This window comes from Aethina tumida, chromosome 1, assembly GCF_024364675.1.
Source record: "Aethina tumida isolate Nest 87 chromosome 1, icAetTumi1.1, whole genome shotgun sequence".
NCBI classification, from domain to species: domain Eukaryota; kingdom Metazoa; phylum Arthropoda; class Insecta; order Coleoptera; family Nitidulidae; genus Aethina; species Aethina tumida.
The window spans coordinates 8039391-8061177 of NC_065435.1; the positions used below are offsets into that span (position 1 = coordinate 8039391).

General features: G+C 32.1%; 1 protein-coding gene across 2 annotated transcripts in view; it reads right to left on the reverse strand.

Annotated features, from left to right (window-relative positions):
* LOC109601089 (solute carrier family 12 member 4) overlaps positions 1-21787 on the reverse strand; it is a 146904-nt gene that overhangs the window by 6743 nt on the left and 118374 nt on the right. For both annotated transcript variants that reach the window (XM_049970764.1, XM_049970763.1), the window contains exon 2: positions 1530-2047. In XM_049970764.1, the coding sequence (XP_049826721.1) occupies positions 1530-2047 (518 nt within the window). The remainder of the gene's footprint in view (positions 1-1529; positions 2048-21787) is intronic.

A 21787-nucleotide genomic window follows, 5' to 3' on the forward strand; every position in this document is an offset into this window, starting at 1 on the left:
ATTTACTTTATGGTGTATTATTTCAACATCCTAGATTCTAAATGGAAGTACAGTTTACTAAGGGTTTTTCGAATTAAATGTCTTAAAGACAACCCCTACAATGGTAATGCTTATATTGGGCTTATAGAATTCGTCTGAGAAAACCTATGTATAAAAATGTCAACAAAGCTTTTCTGGAATGATTTAATTGTAGCTTTTTTTGAAAATAAAAAGAAAAATACTTTTGTCGAACACAAATAAGTGACTTTTTATTTATTGTAGTATCATGTAGCTTAAATCATAGTCAGATGAATACATTTATGGCTTTCTATGTATATGTAGAGCAACAAATTAAAAAGACAATTAATTTAATTTTATAATTATTAAGTGTCTAAACATTTCGTACCTCCCTTTATATACGGATATCTTTATTTAGTTTTTATATTTCGAGTAGGGTCAAGAAATAAACGGTCAGTGAGTGGGTGAGTATCATAAAACGAAGACTAAAAGAAGCTGGTCTTTATGGTATTAAATCAGCAAAGAAGCCCTTCATTTCTGCAATAAATAAATCAGCAAGACAACTTCTTGGAAGTGAACATGTGAACTGGACTAATGGGCAATGGTCTTTCTTTTGATGATCTTTTTCTGATGAAAGTCGGCTTCAATTATTAAAATCTGATGGCATTTCATGGGTGAGAAGATCAATTAATGAAAGGTATAACCTCAAGTACACTAGACCTACTGTGAAGCATGGTGGAGGAGGCGTTGTGGTTTGGGGATGTTGTTTTGGGTTTGGCATGGGCCCGATGGTTAAGATAGATGGGATAATAGATCGTTTCGTTTATCGTGACATTCTAGAGAATCATATGCTTGCAACAACAATCCGAAACACACGTCTAAGTTAGTTAAAGAATGGTTCACTTCTCAAGGAGTACCTATTGTGCCTTGGCCAGCACAAAGCCCAGACCTCAATCTAATTGAAAACCTTTGAAATTGTTAGGAAAATCCATATAAGAAGACTGTCAGATTTGAATTATCTCTACGAAGAAGTGGAAAGAAATATCTAACGATTATATAGAAAGGCTACTGGAGTTAATGAAAAAAAGGTATTTAGAAGTTATCAAAATTAATGGATATGCTATTAGATACTAAATAAAGGACAGCTAAATATACGTAAGGTTGTTTTATTTTATACTTTTAACCCTTGATTTTTTTAAAAGAGTAAATACCTAACTAAACTCACTAATAAACAATTATTGTATTGTTGTCATCAAACATACTGTACAACTGACAACAATATGGATATTTAAACGTACACTTTTATTAAGACAAATAAAAATTTCTAAAGTTGATCTACATATGATGGATAGTATATGTATTTTATTTAATAACTTTTTTTTTTGTGGCAAATCATAGTTCAAGTTATCGAAGTTCGACGACAGTATTTAGGCCATTTCATAAAGATTTACCAGGATAAGTTCCAAAGATGGCTCTTTCGTATTAGCTTTAGATTTACTGAATTTAATCAAAAGTGCCAGCGTGGTACTCACCAAAACAATTTCAACCGCTCCGACGATGTACATGGCGCCCGCCAGGGTGGTACCAGTATAAAACAGCATACCAACCGCACCGCCGAATTCCGGACCGATAGACCTGGATATCATGAAGTAGCTCCCGCCACCAGGCACCACACCATTAGTGGCGATGGCAGACATGGAGATGGCCGTCAGCATGGTCACGCAGCAACAAGTTAAAACGATAAGGAAACCCTGGACGGCACCGGCGGTACCGACAACCCAGGTCAAACGGATAAACAAAATGACGCCGAAAATGTTTTGGATGCAGGGTAAGTAGACGCCGATCAACGTGCCCATGCGGGCGCCGCCGGCCGCCGGACGGGCGTCCGGATCGGCCGACGCTGGCGGTATGGTGTTGGAATAGTTCGCGAGGGAGCTGATGAGGGTCGAGATGCGGGGCCGGTCTTCCATTTCATCCTTGTAGAGGTACAAGTTGGTCTCGTAGCCCGACGACTTGTCGGACACGAATGGTTGTTCGTCCGTTCCATCTCCTGCAACAGAAACCATCGGCGTCAGACCTGGTGCGGAAAATCAAGAAATTTTCAACTTGACCCAGTTCGGGGATTGTTAATTGATATGTATGAGGGAAGTTGGCGACTTAATGAGATCGGGCGATATTCATTTGCTGTCGGACCTAATTTATAATCGACACAAATCATTGAAATTACTGATATGGACGACTCCAATTTATTGAATATAACTGATCCCATGGGACGCTATTAATTGAATAACGAATTGTACACAATTCAGGTTTGTAACCATCAATTTTCTTCGCTTGTATTAAATTGTGTTGAGGCCAAATAACGGACTTTAAAGGAAGTACCACAGATCAATTATACATTCCTTGATTACACAAACATGAACTTTTTATTGCCTCAGCCACCAGGAAGTTCGTGTAACTATAAATAACTATAAGTTACTTGTTGAAACGAAATTTTGTTCTTGCCTAAGCCAATCGATCAAAAGTCTATTGTGTATAATAAAAACACACCTTATAAATATTTAAATAGTGTAGAAATGGCTTGAAAAATGTCTGGGATTTATTATGCTCCGCGAAAGCCCTTTATATATTTTAAAAAGCTTAAATGAGCTTAAGATTTCTTTATAAATCGGCTTTCGCAGGAAAATGTTGCTACTCATTTTATTGAAATTATCTTTCGCCAGGACTCGAGATATTTTTGTTATTCAGGGCTCTCTCATTCATGTAATAAGATTGGCACGAAAATGGAAAATGGAAATAGCGTTTTCGAGTGATTAATGCGAATTGCACAAGAAAAATTACGAGGAACATTACGATTTTCGATCGATATTATTACGTAGTCATTTTGCACGGAATTGAGCCAAATGTTTAATTTACTACCGTATTACTATCAAGGTTTTTGACGTATTGAGAATAATGAAATTTCTCGTTCTAAAAATAGTATGAGCGTTTCGAGAACTAATCACGTTCGAACTAAACGGTAAAACTAATACAATGAAGGACCGAACGTATTGATTATAAAACTGATAACGACAAGCTAGGAAAATGGGTTTAATAAATAGGATGACCATTTTTAGAATCGGGCAGATGTTGCTGTAAATACAGTTATTATAAGCAGACATCTCCAATTTCCAACGAAACAAATAAAACGTAATTTACCTTTTTTGGTTGATGATTTATTTATCTAAATTTTTATATTATACACTTGAAGTGATTAATTTTAATTTTCTAGATTAAAGAGATTTAAAAAAAAAAAATTCAATATGTTTATTTTCACCAGTAAAATTATTTGAAACTCTAGACGGTTATATATTTAATAAAAATAAAAACTAAACAGTTAAAATAATATTAATTTACTATTTTTATTTTATACAGTATTATAAAAACTATTATATTCTCTATAAAATGTTACATATATTTCTTTGAATTGAACTGGACATAAATATAGCAACTTTAAATTTGTAAGGGATTTTATGGGAATGTGATCCTAAGCAAGTTAAAATTGGACTTAAATAATTATAATAAACAAAAGGTCACTAGTAAATTCACAGGGAGCAATGAAAGACCATAAAGTAAAAAGTTGCTGTAATTTTGTCCACTTGAAAATAAAAAAGAGGGCAATTTTTGAAAGAATAAAATTAGATTCAGTTGCATAACAGACATAGTACCAGAAAAAACAATAATTTTAAGTACTGGCCCATAATTTTTATATATTTTAATAAGTTACTAATGCTTGTCATTGTCTAATGATGAGGTTGACGAATGAATGATGAATTTGCTGTGGAACATTGGCCAAAAATGGTGGATTATAATGGGAATTAAATTGTTGAATAAAGGTTATTTTTAAGTTAAACGCAAATTAGTTTTCCGGTACCTAATAATAGACGAGATATTCTTAATTCAGCCCATGACAGTAAATCGATTCACTTTGAAATAAGTTTGAGATTATAATAAAAGTTTATTTTGATCCACGTTTATTAGTTTGGAAACGTATCAAAATGTCACTTTAAACTAATTGTAATAATGTAATAAAAACGGTTTTAGTGTGGCCAATATTTGATAATATTATGTATGGTTTAAAATAATGCATTATGCATTATTGTTTCTCATTCGGAGTAGACGTTAATTAAAAATATCGATCAACCTATATAAATCTAACAGGGTCAATGTTAAATTTCAGTCGGTGAAGTTCAGACTGGAAATTAAATTATTGAGTAAAAATCAGGTTTGGTTTTCCATGATTTAATGAACACACTACAGAGTATTGCATTATTACGCATAACACAATTTCACCGTTAATAATTTTAAATGTCAAATTCGACTTCCTGAAAATTAGAGCAAATAATGCCCGGCGTGCACGTGGTTATCAATATCGGGTAAATGCAATTTTGTTCGTTGATACGGGATTTTCGACGGTAAATTCACTGCAATTATAGTCTGGAAATTTATGTATTTCAGTTAACATGTTTGCTAACTCGTTAAAATAACTGCATCCTCTCGAAAATTCGTTTTAACGGACTGGGAATTGATTCAAGCCGTAAATCTTCTTTAGTAGACAAAAGTGTTTATAAGGAAATTGAAAACGCCAACTACTTTATCGTATTTTACTCAGATAAATTATGGGGAAGTTGGGAAAATAATGATAACTTCAGAATAAATCAAATGGGTCAACAACCCTACGACATTTCAATACAACCTTTTCAAAAATTCCTGTCACTGATTCAGACGAGAATTCCAGCAAATATGTTTACCTCTTGCATCAAATTACAGGATAACAAGATTACTGGGGCCTCTGAATGTGGTTTCTAAGGATACAAAAATCTGGAAAGCCACATTTCATCAACAAATTGTATCAAGTAGTCATATTCGTTAAGTGATACAAAAACACACAGAGACTTTGATTGTATTAGACAGTAATTTTTTAAGCAGGACACTTTAAAAAGAAACATCCAAATTGATCTCGTTGACAACAGGAATTAAATTTTCTTTAAGATTCATTTAGTAGACAAAAGAATTTATAAGGAAATTGAAAACGTCAACGACTTTATCTTATTTTACACAGATAAATTGTGGGAAAGATGGAAAAATAATTTTACTTCGGAATAAATCAAATAGGTCAACAACTCGACGATATTTCAATACAATCTTTTGATAAATTTCTGCCACTGGTACAGACGAAAATCCTGGCTAATATGTTTACCTCTTGTATCAAATTATGGGATTACTGGAACGTCTGAATGTAGTCTCTAAGGAAGCAAAAATCTGGAAAGCCACATTTCATCAACAAATTGTATCAAGTAGTTATATTTGTTAAGTGATACAAACACACAGAGACTTTGATTGTATTAAATACTAATCTTTTTAAGCAGGCCACTTTAAAAAGAAACATCCAAATTGATTTCGTTGACAACAGGAATTAAATTTTCTTCAAGATTCATTTAGTGGACAAAAGAAGTTATAAGGAAATTGAAAACACCAACGACTCTTATTTTACACAGATAAATTGTGGGAAAGATGGAAAAATAATGATTACTTCAGAATAAATCAAATAGGTCAACAACCCGACGATATTTCAATACAATCTTTTGATATATTCCTGCCACTGGTACAGACGAAAATCCTGGCTAATATGTTTACCTCTTGTATCAAATTATGGGATTACTGGAGCGTCTTAATGTGGTTTCTAAGGAAGCAAAAGTCTGGAAAGCCACATTTCATCAACAAATTGTATCAAGTAGTTATATTTGTTAAGTGATACAAACACACAGAGACTTTGATTGTATTAAATACTAATCTTTTTAAGCAGGCCACTTTAAAAAGAAACATCCAAATTGATTTCGTTGACAACAGGAATTAAATTTTCTTCAAGATTCATTTAGTAGACAAAAGAAGTTATAAGGAAATTGTGAGAACGATGGAAAAATAATGATTACTTCAGAATAAATCAAATAGGTCAACAACCCGACGATATTTCAATACAATCTTTTGATATATTCCTGCTACTGGTACAGATGAAAATCCTGGCTAATATGTTTACCTCTTGTATCAAATTATGGGATTACTGGAGCGTCTTAATGTGGTTTCTAAGGAAGCAAAAGTCTGGAAAGCCACATTTCATCAACAAATTGTATCAAGTAGTTATATTTGTTAAGTGATACAAACACACAGAGACTTTGATTGTATTAAATACTAATCTTTTTAAGCAGGCCACTTTAAAAAGAAACATCCAAATTGATTTCGTTGACAACAGGAATTAAATTTTCTTCAAGATTCATTTAGTAGACAAAAGAAGTTATAAGGAAATTGTGAGAACGATGGAAAAATAATGATTACTTCAGAATAAATCAAATAGGTCAACAACCCGACGATATTTCAATACAATCTTTTGATATATTCCTGCTACTGGTACAGACGAAAATCCTGGCTAATATGTTTACCTCTTGTATCAAATTATGGGATTACTGGAGCGTCTTAATGTGGTTTCTAAGGAAGCAAAAGTCTGGAAAGCCACATTTCATCAACAAATTGTATCAAGTAGTTATATTTGTTAAGTGATACAAACACACAGAGACTTTGATTGTATTAGACACTAATCTTTTTAAGCAGGCCACTTTAAAAAGAAACATCCAAATTGATTTCGTTGACAACAGGAATTAAATTTTCTTCAAGATTCATTTAGTAGACAAAAGAAGTTATAAGGAAATTGTGAGAACGATGGAAAAATAATGATTACTTCAGAATAAATCAAATAGGTCAACAACCCGACGATATTTCAATACAATCTTTTGATATATTCCTGCTACTGGTACAGACGAAAATCCTGGCTAATATGTTTACCTCTTGTATCAAATTATGGGATTACTGGAGCGTCTTAATGTGGTTTCTAAGGAAGCAAAAGTCTGGAAAACCACATTTCATCAACAAATTGTATCAAGTAGTTATATTTGTTAAGTGACACACAGACATTGATTGTATTAGACATTAATCATTTTAAGCAGGCCACTTTAAAAAGGAACATCCAAATTGATCTCATTGACAACAGGAATTACATTTTCTTTAAGATTCATTTAGTAGACAAAAGCGTTTATAAGGAAATTGAAAACACCAACGACTTTATCTTATTTTACACAGATAAATTGTGGGAACGATGGAAAAATAATGATAACTTCAGAATAAATCGAATAAGTCAATAACCCGACGATATTTCAATACAATCTTTTGATAAATTCCTGCCACTGGTACAGACGAAAATCCTGGCAAATACGTTTACCTCTTGCATCAAATTATGGGATAACAAGATTACTGGAGCATCTGATGTGGTTTCCAGGGAAGCAAAAATCTGAGGCCCATTTCAACAACAAATTTTATCAAGTAGATATATTTGTTAAGTGATACAAACGCAGAGACTTTGATTGAATTAGACACTAATCCTTTTAAGCAGGTCACTTTAAAAAGAAACATCCAAATTGATCTCGTTGAAAACAGGAATTACATTTTCTTTAAGATCCATGACCTTTATAATATCAAAGTCCTTTCCCCTTTAAGAGGCAGCTCGCTACGGTTTAATAGGATGTCCAAACAAAAAACAACCGAGGGAAAGACTCTCCTTATCGACGTGTTCTATATTCGAAAGTAAAGCAAAAGGAATTAATAAATCAAAACACCAGGGACAAAATAAACGGCTACACAAACATAAGGGGTGGAATTATTTTTCCGGTTCACAAACATATTTTTGTTTGTGCGTGAAATTAATGTCTTTTCATGATGGATTTTCTTCACGGGGTGTGGCTTATTTTCTAATCTAACCCGATTACGAAAATGCACAGAACATTGGCGTTAATTATAGCAAGTCAATTGAAGCTCTAATTGTCTTTTAACTATCTGTATCGTCTGGGGGGTATGTGACACAAAATTGGCACTGGAACTTTAGCTAACTATTAATAAGTTTAAATGCTTCAAATGACAGGTCATATATGTCATTATCAGTTGAGACGCTCTGAACTCCCACAGTTACTTCAAACTTTTCAAATGTCAGGGTGTGTCTAAAATCAGCCCACACGTATTTAAGGGCACGTGTAACAGAAATACATTTAATATTGTTCAGCAATATTTACAAAAGTGATGCCCAGAAGGAGATACAAGATACTGGAAATATTTATTCATAAAATCCATCCAATAAAGAATCTGAATTCCCATAATTACTTCAACCTTTTCAAATGCGAAGGAGGAGCTGCAATTGTCCTATATGCATTTACGTACACGTGTAACTTTAAGAATAAAATAATAAAGAATGGTGTTTTTATTGATGGCAGTAGATATTTATTAATAGAAACTCCATCCAGTAAAATGTGGCACCAGAACGGAAATTATGCCAACAGGTTTTTACTTTTTTATAATAAAATATCAGTTAGGTCTTAAAAAAAGTATGGGATATTAATATTCGTAAAAAATTAACAATAACTCAAATATTTCAATATTTTGTGGCGTAATTTTTGGCTTTTATCACTACTTGAAAGAGTTCTTGTTTGCTTTTGAAGTTTTTTGTTTGGATGCGACGGTCTAATACTTCTCAAAGATGCTTAATAGGATTTAGATCGGGGGACTGAGATGGCCATTCAAGCCCAGTTAAGTTTTTCATTAGAAATCACTCTTTAATAATTTTAGACGTGTGTTTGGAATTATTACAAATTTATCAAATATAAAGGGACACGTGTAACATTAAGCACATAAGCAATATAACAAAATAACAAAAAAATACTGATCCTGGAAAATTTAAAAATGGTGTTTTGAGGACAGTGGAAGTTTATTAATAGAGGGACTAAAAATCCTTATTGATGTAATCCATCCAATAAAGTGATTGCCCCAAAATCTGAATCACAAATGGAGATTATTCAACAAAATGAAAGTGAAATCCAAGCAGAAAATTATTAAGGCATAAGACCCGAAATAAATATTCCAGATTCTCCGTAATTCCGTTTCCAACGTTTAAACGCTTCAAACGGCAACTCACATATTTCACAAAGAAATCAAAACCGTTGCCAGTTGAGATGCTGGCAACTCCCGCAATTACATCAAACATTTCAAATGTGAGGGAGGAGCTCATCACTCCACGTGTAGCATCAAGCACAAAAGCAATTGAACGTTTCTCACCGACAACTGATCCGGGAAAATTGAAAAATAACCCCCCGAAGACGTCAAAGGTTTATTAATGAACGAAACGGAAAAACGCTCATCGACGAAATCCATTCAATAAACTGATTGCAAACGGTGATTATTCAACAAAACGAAAGTGAAATCCGACCAGAAAATTGTGAAAGCTTATGACCCGAAATAAATTTTCCAGTCTCTATGTAATTTCGTTTTCAAACCGTGACATAAATAAATTTTCCTTCCACAGTCGAAATCGGCGGAACGTGAATTGTGAATATTTTTTTTTGATATGTGCCGACATTCATCAGACACGAACGTGAGTTACAAGATATAAAAACGACTATTTTCCTTTATATTAGACTCTGTTAAACGTCCGAAGTGTATATAAATTTAAAACTTACGTCAATACATCGAGATTTAGAAGCACTTAGCTGAGAGACTTGAATTTATTTTAGTCAGGGACATAATTCGTCGACGCTCTTTAAAAACGAGGATGTAGTGTACACTGAGGCACGTTTACGAAACAGAATATTTATGTAAATGTGTATTCTCTATTAGATACCGTGAATATTGAAGTCAATTTAAGGTTTAAATAAACTGTGAACGTGCTTATTGATGTTCAGGAAATTTTATATCTGAGCCAATGTTGACCCATTTTAAAGGTGAGACGCTAACGAGATATTGGAAAGGAGCAATAAAACGAAACTACTAGCATATAATATTCCAGAAACTTCCAGCTTTTGCTGAAAACAAACTCCTTGAAACGTCAACATGGTATCAAAACGGTTGTTTGTGTTACGTCGGCAAACAATTAATAATGTGGACCTCCGTAATATTATCACCAATTCCATTTTGCTGCTGTGTTACGAAACATCATGGAAAAAACATGTCGGTTGTCGCAGCAATTTAGGGTAAGGCGCGTCGTAATTTAGGGGGGCAAATAAAATAGCCTGTCCTGTAATAGAGCGTGAAAGTCTGCAGTAATTGTAGTTATGAGCGATGCTTGATTAATTATTTACCCAATCCAATAGCCATCTCGCTGAGGGACTAATTTTCGCACTTGGACGCTCATTTCATATTCTCTATGTGAAATTACGTTTAAACGTTGGAACTTATTGAAATTTAAAAGCGGGGGAGTTTCGGTAGTCGCCGATCCATTTATCACCAGACGGGGGAGTTTAAATGTAAATTCAACCATAAGTATAATATATTATGATAAAATAAAAGGCCCGAGAAAAGTCCGATCTCGAACACAAATTATTCCAGAAAAGTTGGATTAGAAAGTTTGCTTATAAAAGTTTCCACTTACTTCTCGGCACAGTTAAGGAGTTTTTACCGCTTTTCCAAAATTATAGTTCGGCAGTTTTATGAATTAATTTCGCTCTGGAACTTGCAACATGGACCGAAACAAATTCAAAAAGTACCCTACCGGCGTACTCGTGGTTTAATATTTCTGAAATGCCCGGATAACTCGATGTTTTAAAGCCACTTCGAAATTTATAATGAGATACGTTTCTATTCGGGTTTGTGTGTCGGAAATTACTACTTAGCTTGATGAGAAACTTGCCTGAGAAGTGAGTTTGTTCCAAATGCAGTAATGGAATATGGTCTTCATTAATAACCGCTCCAGATAATTTGGTAAAATTACCTTGGACCACAGCAAATAATTCTTCCACGCATTCAACGATAACTCCCCACACAATAGCTTCGGCGTCCCCCCCACAGTCTAAGCCATTTAAATGGAATAACAGCCAGCAAAACCGTCTTGCCTCATTAATAACAGTGTGAATCCACTGTCATGTCATTTCTAATGAGCTCCAGTGTATATTAGAGATGCATTCTGACGGCTTCCTTTATACGTATAAACACGGTGGTGAAAAGGGACTTTTAATCGATCCCTTTCATTCCACACACCTAGAAGGCGTAATTAATTTTTTCTCCTCATGAATAACACAAATACATTTAAATTTTCGTCTGCTGTTACTAAGCCAGTCAAAAGAGTTCCCGTGTACAATTTTGATTCTATAAAAATTCATGAGGTGTTAATCAATTTCCTGGCTTCCAATTCTGGCTATATAATTGAAAGAGTGCGAGTTGCAGGTCTTGAAATTAAGAATTTAAATGTGTATGGAATGCTTAATGGGATAAATAAAATTTAACGGAGATAAATAGGCAACTCTTAATGGATTCCTCCATCCAGCCGAAGTGCGTCAGAAGTTTATTGAAATGATTCGAATTTTGCCTCGTGGATGATCAGTGAACAAAGTGCGAGCGGAACGAGAAGTTGAGGAATCTCAAACAAAAAAGAAACAAGCTGAACCCATCTTATGACTTGAATTAATGCGCTTCCGACCAAAGATAAGAGGAGTCGTAACTCGATTATTCAGATTTAAAAATTGTACATGCAGATTTTCTGTTTGATCAAGCACATTAGCATCTTCCCAGATGATATCAATATTCAACTTGATGCATTATGTAGATGTACACGAGGATCTTTCGACTATATTAAATCGTCAGCTACAGTTTCATGCATGGTGTGATCCGTATCCGAATAATGGTAGCAATTCGTCTCGTACACCGTGCATCCGTTTAAAACTCCCTTCAAGGAGAATCGATTTGGCGAAGAAAAAAGTGTAAAGTGAGTCCGGATGCATGATGTGACTATGACTGTCATACTAAACAGGTTTTTGTGTTTACTTTGTACACTGTTAATGTTTACCTGATCGGAATTTATCGACGTGTTGTCACTTGTTTGTGTTTCCCAGTTTCCACATTTACATAACGTTGTGTAGCTGTGTTTAAACAGGGGTAACAGAATTATTCCGCCCTTACAAGTGCATGTATATAATATTATTAATTAATTCTATGTCCATTGATAAATATTAAAAGCTCCTGCTGAGCTTAATCATAAAATCAATCAATTCGTTATTAATGAAGGAAAGTATTATTTTTAACTTAAAGGGAACTTTCCCAATTCCAGTTGGAGTAAATGGATTTTCTTGTACAAGGAAATGTTTTTTCCGTGTTCGCTAAAAAACTGTTTATGTTTGCCTGATCGAATTTTATTGAGGGCAACACAATAATGTTTTCTAGGTTCTATTTTTATACATATAGTGTTTGAAGTTCGTTTGTTTTAAATGGAAGGTGATATATCAATCTAACTAAGCAAACTTACCAACAAGTTACTTTGTTAAAAATTGAATAATGGCTAAATAAAAGGAGCAAAACTGTCAAAAGTAATAAAGGAAATTGGCTCTAAATGTGATAATAATTTTTATCAAGAACTCCAAACTTATATTAGATTAAAACTAATGAACTTTTTACGGCCTATCCAGCAGGAAATTAGCTAATCCCCACTTGGTGCCCTAAAATATCTAAAAATACTAATGATTCCAAGTATTAATAGTGTCAAGGATTATGTTCCCGATAAGTTTGGCAAAGTTTAAAAGTGGAAACCTTAAATCTAACTTCTGTTGACTCGAATTGGGACAAAGGACTCACTCGAAGGGATCCTCGGTTCCATCAAGCACGTCTTTTTTTTTCCTTATCTGAAAGCAACTTTTTTATTGTTATGGAACGTTCGAAATTTGAACTTTGAGTGTTGTTCGAATAATTGTGACACATTAAATTTCGCTGCAAACCGAACTTCTTGAGTGCTTTGAAGTTTAATTTAAAATTAAATAGACAGAATTGGGGGCGTATTAAATTTCAAGAAATTAAACTGGAATTTTGTCAATGCAAACAATATCGGAAAGTTTAGATTAAAAAGTTCTCGGGGTTCACGAAACTGCTCCGGACCGATACATTTCTGAGATATATTTAGAACTGTATAAAATATTCTTGTTTGCGATTGAATTCCGTAACTGAATAAATAATAAGTTTTATAGGAATTTACTTGGAATATTATATTAACGCGAATGAATATAAAACAAGTTTTTCTCAAGACTTTTTCTACTCCATACATTGTAGTATAAAAAATGTTATTGAGATGATTGGTTAATGAATGGACAAGTTATAGTTCTAATAACTAAATATAATCATTACACATTTTAAAGAGACGAGTTTATAAAGGTGAATAAATCTTTATTGATTTTAGATCAAAAAATACAAAGGGTAAGTGACCTTTTATGTACAAATCTTATCAATATTTTAACAAAGCAAATCCTGAAGTAAGCATATTTTTATCTACCTTTGAGTAAATCTAATTCTGAAGGGACAATAAGTCTTATGTCGTCTGGAAGATGTACTAAAATTTAATATTGAAAATAGAATATTGTAGAAGAGATGCTATGATATGACAAAGATAAAATGTTTATTGATTGATGGCAATACCAACGCAAATGATGTATATTAAAGAACAACAATAGAATAATTTATATATCGTTTCAACTTTTAATAATATGATTGATTTTAATTCAGAATCGTTATAAAAAAACGTTTATTTTAGTTCTTTCTAATGACAGTTTAATACTAAATATTCTATTACCAATAATTTTAATGGAGCTAATCCTGAATAAATTTATTTCCTTAATTACAGTTTAAAGAGACTATAAAGGAGAATAAAACTTTATTGATTTAAAATTAAAAATTTCAAAGGGTAAGTGACTTTTTATGTATAAATCTTGTTAATCTTCAGAACAAAGCAACTACTGATGCAAATATATATAATTAATATGGCTTGCATACGACAATTTTTTTCACTTCTGAGTAAAACTAATTCTAAAGGAACAAAGGATCTTACATAGTCTGAAAAAAGTATTAAAACTTAATATTGAAAACAGTAAGTTTCCAAAAATAATTTAGTTTTAATATCAATTTACTACTGAAAGGGTAATTATCAATAATTTTTGAATGAAGCTAATTCTGAACAAATTTATTTCCTTGATTATTAGTCAAGGAGTCAAATGCAATCATTGCACCTTTTAAAGAGATGATGCAATAAAGGTGAACAAAACTTTACTGATTAAAGATCAAAAAGTACAAGGAGTAAAGACCTTTTATATATGTCAGTCTCAGAACAAAGCAAATCCTGAAGCAAACATATATATTAAATTATCTTAAGAAAGGAATATAACTTGCATATGACAATTTTTGTCCACCTCTGAGTAAAACTAATTCTGACGGAACAATGGGTCTTAACTCGTCTGGAAAAAGTACTAAAATTTAATATTGTAAAGAGTAAGTCTGCAAAAATACTTTAGTTTTAATATCAATTTACTATTAGATGGACAGTTACCAATAATTTGTGAATGAAGCTAATCCTAAACAAATTTATTTCGTTAATTATAGTTCAAGGAACCAAATATAATCATTGCACCTTTTAAAGAAATGATGCAATAAAAGTGAATAAAACTTTATTGTTTTAAGATCAAAAGGTGCAAAGAGTAAACGATCTTTTATATATAAATCTTGCCAGTCTCTGAACAAAGCACATCCTGAAGCAAATACGTATTTAGTTAACTTGAGAATGTAATATAGTTTGCATATAACAAGTTTTATCCACCTCTATGTAAAATTAATGCTAAAGGAACAATGGGTCTTAACTCGCCTGGAAGAAGTTCTAAAATTTAATATTGAAAATAATGAGTTTCCAAAAATGCTTTAGTTTTAATATAAATTTACTACTAAATGGGTAGTTACCAATAATTTTGGATTGAATTATATTTTTTTAAGGAATTAATTATAATCATTACACAGATTAAAGAGATGATGCAATAAAGGTGAATAAAACTTTATTGATTTAAGGTCAAAAAGTACAAAGAGTAAACGACTTTTTATGCATAAATCTTGTCAGTCTCCGAACAAAGGAAATCCTGAAGCAAACATATATATTAAGTTATCTGGAGAAAATAATATAGCTTGCATACGACAATTTTTATCCATCTCTGAGTAAAACTAATTCTGAAGGAACAATGAGTCTTAACTCTTCTGGAAAAAGTACTAAAATTTAATATTGAAAACTGTAAGACTCCAAAAATACTTTAGTTTTAATATCAATTTACTATTAAATGGACAGTTACCAATAATTTGTGAAGGAAGCTAATCCTGAACAAATTTATTTCGTTAATTACAGTTCAAGGAACCAAATATAATCATTGCACCTTTTAAAGAAATGATGCAATAAAAGTGAATAAAATTTTATTGTTTTAAGATCAAAAAGTGCAAAGAGTAAACGACCTTTTATATATAAATCTTGTCAGTTTCTGAACAAAGCACATCCTGAAGCAAATATATATTTAATTATCTTGAGAAAGTAATACAGTTTGCATATAACAAGTTTTATCCACCACTGTGTAAAACTAATCCTGAAGGAACAATGGGTCTTAACTCGTCTGGAAGAAGTTCTAAAATTGAATAATGAAAATAATGAGTCTCCAAAAATACTTTAGTTTTACTACTAAATGGGTAGTTACCAATAATTTTGTTATGAAGCAAATCCTGGATAAATTAATTTCCTTAATTATAGCTTAAAGAATTAAATATCATTACACAGTTTGAGATGATACAATAAAGGTGAATAAAATATTATTGATTTAAGATCAAAAAGTACAAAGAGTAAACGACTTTTTATGCATAAATCTTGTCAGTCTCCGTACAAAGGAAATCCTGAAGCAAACATATATATTAAGTTAACTGGGGAAAATACGACAATTTTTATCCATCTCTGCTAAAATTTAATATTGAAAACAGTAAGTCTCCAAAAATACCTCAGTTTTAATGTCAATTTACTACTAAAGGGGCAGTTACCAATAATTTTTGATTGTAGCTAATCCTGAACAAATTTATTTCCTTAATTATAGTTCAAGGAATTAAAAATAATCATTACACAGTTTAAAGAGATGATACTATAAAGGTGAATAAAACTTTATTGATTTAAGATCAAAAAGTAAGTGACCTTTCATATATAAATTTTGTCAATCTCTGAACAAAGCAAATCCTGAAGCAAATATATATTAAGTTATCTTGAGAAAGTAATAAGGCATGCACACGACAATTTTTATCCATTTCTTAGTAAAACTAATTCTGAAGGAACAATGGGTATTATGTCGTCTGAGAAAAGTACTAAAATTTAAAATTGAGTAAATCTCCAATAATACTTTAGTTCTAATAGTAATTTCTAGGTAATCCTGAACAAATTTAGTTTCTTAGTTGTGGTTTTAAGAAGTAAATGGAAGCATTAGAGTTAATACTAGTGCCTGCGTTAAAATAGAGTGTTTATTGATTAAATATCATGGAAACGCAAATGGTGTGTATTACACAAGAACAATAATAGAATCATTTATGTTCCCCTATCAATTAATATTGACAAGACTGATTCTAATTGATATTGATGAAGGCCACTGATGCACCGTACAGTCTGAAACAATTAATTTGTATTTATACTAATTACGCATCTCCCATTTCCTTCTTGCATGCATGTTATCCAGATTTCATCCACGGCCGTGTGTAGGCACATAGACTGTTATTAATTCAACAGATGAGAATGTGTTCCCCCGTGAAATTGCAACGTCTGAAATTACACGGGAAAATGACGTGCATGCACAAGATTCGATCGTATAAGCAAACTTTGATTCCAAATAAATTACCAATGTCAAGGTGAGATATGGGAGGAATGCGAATTTATAAATTATATAGAAGGTGTAACCGGAGTAACACCGACGTGATCTCAAATCACACGACGCGGATCCTGCGGACGGGACATTTTTGCTTTGCGGCTTGAATGAAGCCTCCGTCTGGAGGATAATATTAAAGGATCCAATTTAGTTGGAGTCGTTAATGTTGATGACGGCAAGTCCCACTCATATTCACTCTAAAAATAACGACATAACAAATGCAAATGTTTCATATAGTAAATCCCTAAAGATGTCGCCTTTAATATTCATGATCCAGAATTAAAATGCCCTCCTCGCTTTCGGGAGAAATTAAAAACATGCATAATTACACGTATTTTCCGATGCAAGGAGATTGTTAAATTGCAAAAACTAGATTAAGAGTTTTGTAATCTAGCGTAATCTCTTTAAGTTTTGGATTTAAAATACCCTTGTAAGCTGGTTTAAAAATGTGTTTTATCAAATTCAGTCATTTGAAAGGGCTTATAGTCATAATCCGTGCAGTTTCAGGCTTTTACAACTTTTCTCTCGCTGTTGTTTTATTAAATTCCTAATGGGCGAATATTCATTTTCGTCGTTCGCAATTAGGTAATTCCCATTTGGATAGATTAAAATGTTGGTTACAATTATTATTATCACCGCATCCTACTAGAAGGGCTTTGTTGGACGATTAATTGTGCAAACGGTGGTGGTCAACTTTTTAAAACGTTAAATATTTTAGCCACAACTCTTTTATTTAATGTGAAGTGTTAAAATATTGTCAATTTATATTGAAAATAGAATATTGTAGAAGAGATGCTATGATATGACAAAGATAAAATGTTTATTGATTGATGGCAATGCCAACGCAAATGATGTATATTAAAGAAAAACAATAGAATAATTTATATATCGTTTCAACTTTTAATAATATGATTGATTTTAATTCAGAATCGTTATACAAAACGTTTATTTTAGTTCTTTCTAATGACAGTTTAATACTAAATGGTCTATTATCAATAATTTTTTAATGGAGCTAATCCTGAATAAATTTATTTCCTTAATTATAGTTTAAATAGATGATACTATAAAGGAGAGTAAAACTTTATTGATTTAAAATCAAAATATACAAGGAGTAAAGACCTTTTATATATGTCAGTCTCAGAACAAAGCAAATCCTGAAGCAAACATATATATTAAGTTATCTTGAGAAAGTAATATAACTTGCATACGACAATTTTTATAGACCTCTGAGTAAAACTAATTCTGAAGGAACAATGAGTCTTAACTCTTCTGGAAAAAGTACTAAAATTTAATATTGAAAACTGTAAGACTCCAAAAATACTTTAGTTTTAATATCAATTTACTATTAGATGGGCAGTTACCAATAATTTGTGAAGGAAGCTAATCCTGAACAAATTTATTTCTTTAATTTTATTTCAAGGAACCAAATATAATCATTTCACCTTTTAAAGATATAATAAAAGTGAATAAAACTTTTTTTTGTTTTAAGATCAATTAATTGAACAAACGGTGGTGGTCAACTTTTTACAACGTTAAATATTTTAACCACAACTCTTTTATTTAATGTGAAGTATTATAATAATGTTAATTTATTATTGTTGTTTTATACAGAGTTATAAAAACTACTATATTTTTATTCCATAAAGTGTTTTTATATTTTTTCTCAATTGTGCTGGACATAAATAATTTTTTAATAATACGGTAAACGATTGACTTATTTGGCCGTAAACTTCTTATTTTTTTCGGTCTTGATAACACTGAATTATAATTTTTCTTACAGTTTCACTTCGAGCAATAATTAAGTAATTATGATAAGCAAAAGACCGTCAATAAATAATCGATTTAAACTCACAGAGAGCAATGAAAGACCATAGAGTCGCTATAATTTTGTGCATTGAAAAATAAAAAAGTACTCCATTATTTAAAGAATAAAATTAAACTGACCAATTGGATAATAGACTCATCAGTAAGAGAAAAAACAATAAACCTTATATAAATTTTTAATAAATTTGAATAAGTTGCTGTAATTATGGCCAGTACTGTAAGAAATATAAAAACGTAGGCCTTTAATGATGGAAATAAGGAACGCAAAAAGAAAAACGAAACGAACTCCAATTAAGGGGGAAGAAGTTGCCGTAGAACATTGCTCAATTGTAAGTAGGTGTTAAACCTCTCGAACATTAATTGGAAAACTCATATCTGAGCAATTGCAACACCTCACTCAATTATAATTATGTGAACGATTGAATTTCGCTAATGAGAATTTATGACCCGAAGCAATTCCGTAATAGTTCTCCCTTTTACGTAACCGATGCAATATCAGTCGCTGAGCAAGTTAACTCCTGTACACAAACAAAAAGGGTGGCATTTTATTATAAATTGATTTTCCATTTAAGTTTCCACATCATTCGCCGCCGTCGTAAGTTTTACGATATTAGATGCTCATTTGCTCGAAACTTTATTGCGGAATATTTCGAGACCAAATGTGATACGGGAGAAAATGGAATGCGGGATCGCCGTTCCTTTGGAAATTTCTGTCTGCTAAACTGTCAACTTCCAACTTTATATAAATTGTTATTTGAATGACGTAGTCTGGCCGATTAGCGAATGGAAATTTATTAATATTTGTGCAGGTATGGAACTAAATTGTACCGGAGATAAAGTCAGGGGATGATTTATATACACAGTCACGGATACAGTTGAAAGTCGTAAATCCCTTAGCCAAATACTCTTTGTCAGTTTTAAACGGGAACAAGACACATTCAGATACTCCGGAAATGCAATGGATATTTGAACTGTATATTATCCCCCGTTACATTGAGGTGGTGCAACGTTTACTTGGGGGCGTGAAATAGACACACACAGTCAATATGTCTTAATCTGATTCGATCACGCCACAGCTAATAGTCAGTCATAAAGGATTATATATTAAATCCACTGATAACATGCTATTAACTTGCCTAATACTTGGTAATTACACAACATCATTTGACCCAATTAATTATATTACAGAAGATAAGTGCGTTACACAATCTCTGCCGATATTGATTGAGCAGGCCAACTTTTTTTTCCATCCATCGGGTCAAAGTAATAAAACGTTGTAACTTCTTTACCAAAGTAACTAATTATTTACTGTCTGGATCACTTGTTAGTATTCTCGTCGTGGTTATTTTTGATAATTTGCCAGACAGTTTGGGGCGCCATCGGGCTTTAAAGCTTTGGCAACTCCCAAAATCTGGTAACACCAAATTATGCATATTCATATTAACACAGAATCATAATTAACTTAAGCAAGTTCCTAATCTCTGTTTTTGTTTTCGTTCTTTTCTTTGCGAAGTTTGTTCTGATTAAAAAAACCTCATTACCATCAAAACCCTGATTCGACTTTTATTCGGAGTTATTAGTTTTTTTTCTGGAAGTTGCAGCACAAATATAAAGTTATTACGTATTTTTATTATGAAGTAACTTTGAGTAATACATACCATTGAGGGGACACAGAAAAGTTTGATAATAATGTTCGTGAAAACAATTACGTTCCTATAAATAACCCTTTGTATGTTAATTGGAAATTTACAGCGTTATTAGATGCTCAGAATTACCGGCAATGAGATACAGCATCGCTTGATTGCGCAGATTGTGACTTCCAGCCGGAATTCCCTGTGAATGGTCAATCCTGCGTTCAAATATTGTATTTAACAGATTATCTGCGAAATTACCAGTCACAGGAACCACACTTGCCAACCGAGTTTCTATACATAATGGATGATGGTCCAGCACATGTCGAAGCATGGATGCAGTTGAGGTTAGCTGATGTCTGTTGTTTAATAATGCGGAAAACCGTTAGCTACGACGATCGTTTAGTTAATATGTTCAGTGTAAGGATATAAAGTTTACTTCACAACAGTTTTATTATGACTGAAACTGAAAAATCGTAAAACACCAAAGGTTTAATTTCATTATTTCAGCTTTGACAGCCCTAAAAAGGCATTACGTATAAAAAAGCAAATTCACAATTAATTTACACTGCAAATTAACTTTTATTTTTTCAGTGGAAATGAAATTTTTTAACTAAACTGAAGCCCTGCAGTTATCAACTGAACTATGTGGCACGTTTGAGCCAAATTAATTTATCATGTAACAAAATCAGTATATAAACGTCAAACACATTCAAATTTAGCAACATTTTGAACTTTGCCAAGAACATAATATTGGAACAAATTTATAAAATTTTTAATTTGTTTAGAAGATAGAAGAGACCGAACAAGAAAATAAATAAAATATTTTTCATATTTGAGTAAATGTGAACAAAACTTTCAGTCAAAACTTTCACATAAACTAAATAATTTGTTCAACTGTTCGGCAAAGAATGTGAGCATACCTTTCTAATTAAAGTAGTGAACATACTTGAATCAAATTTAATTCACTAACTTTATCAAATATGGAATATGCAGAAGACATCAAATAGTTTGATGACAATATTCTGGGAAATTGAAACTTTCATATAAATAAGCCTTTGTATCTTAATTAGAAATTTATAAAGTTATTAGGTTCTGAGAACTACCGAGAGTGAGAAACAGGAAAGCTTAATTGCACAGATTGTGATTTCTACCAGGAATTCCCTCTCAATGGCCAATCGTGCATTCAAATATTATATTTAATAGACTATCAGCAAAATTATCAGACACAGAAACTAATGTAACACACACAGTAGCCAACCGAGCTTAGATACATTATGGACGATGGCTTAGAACATATCGAGGAATGAACGCAATTGTGGTTAGCTGCTGTCTATTTAATAATCTGGAAATTATGTGCCACAACGGTCGTTTAAATAAAATATTCAGTATAAAAAGCAACTAAGGGTTTAAATTTATTTTAACATTTTCATAAAGGTGAAAACTGAGAACACGTAAAACTTCAAAGCTTTAATTTGTCTATTTGAGCTTTTAGCAGCCTTAAAAAAGGTTTTACGTGTAAACAACATAAAT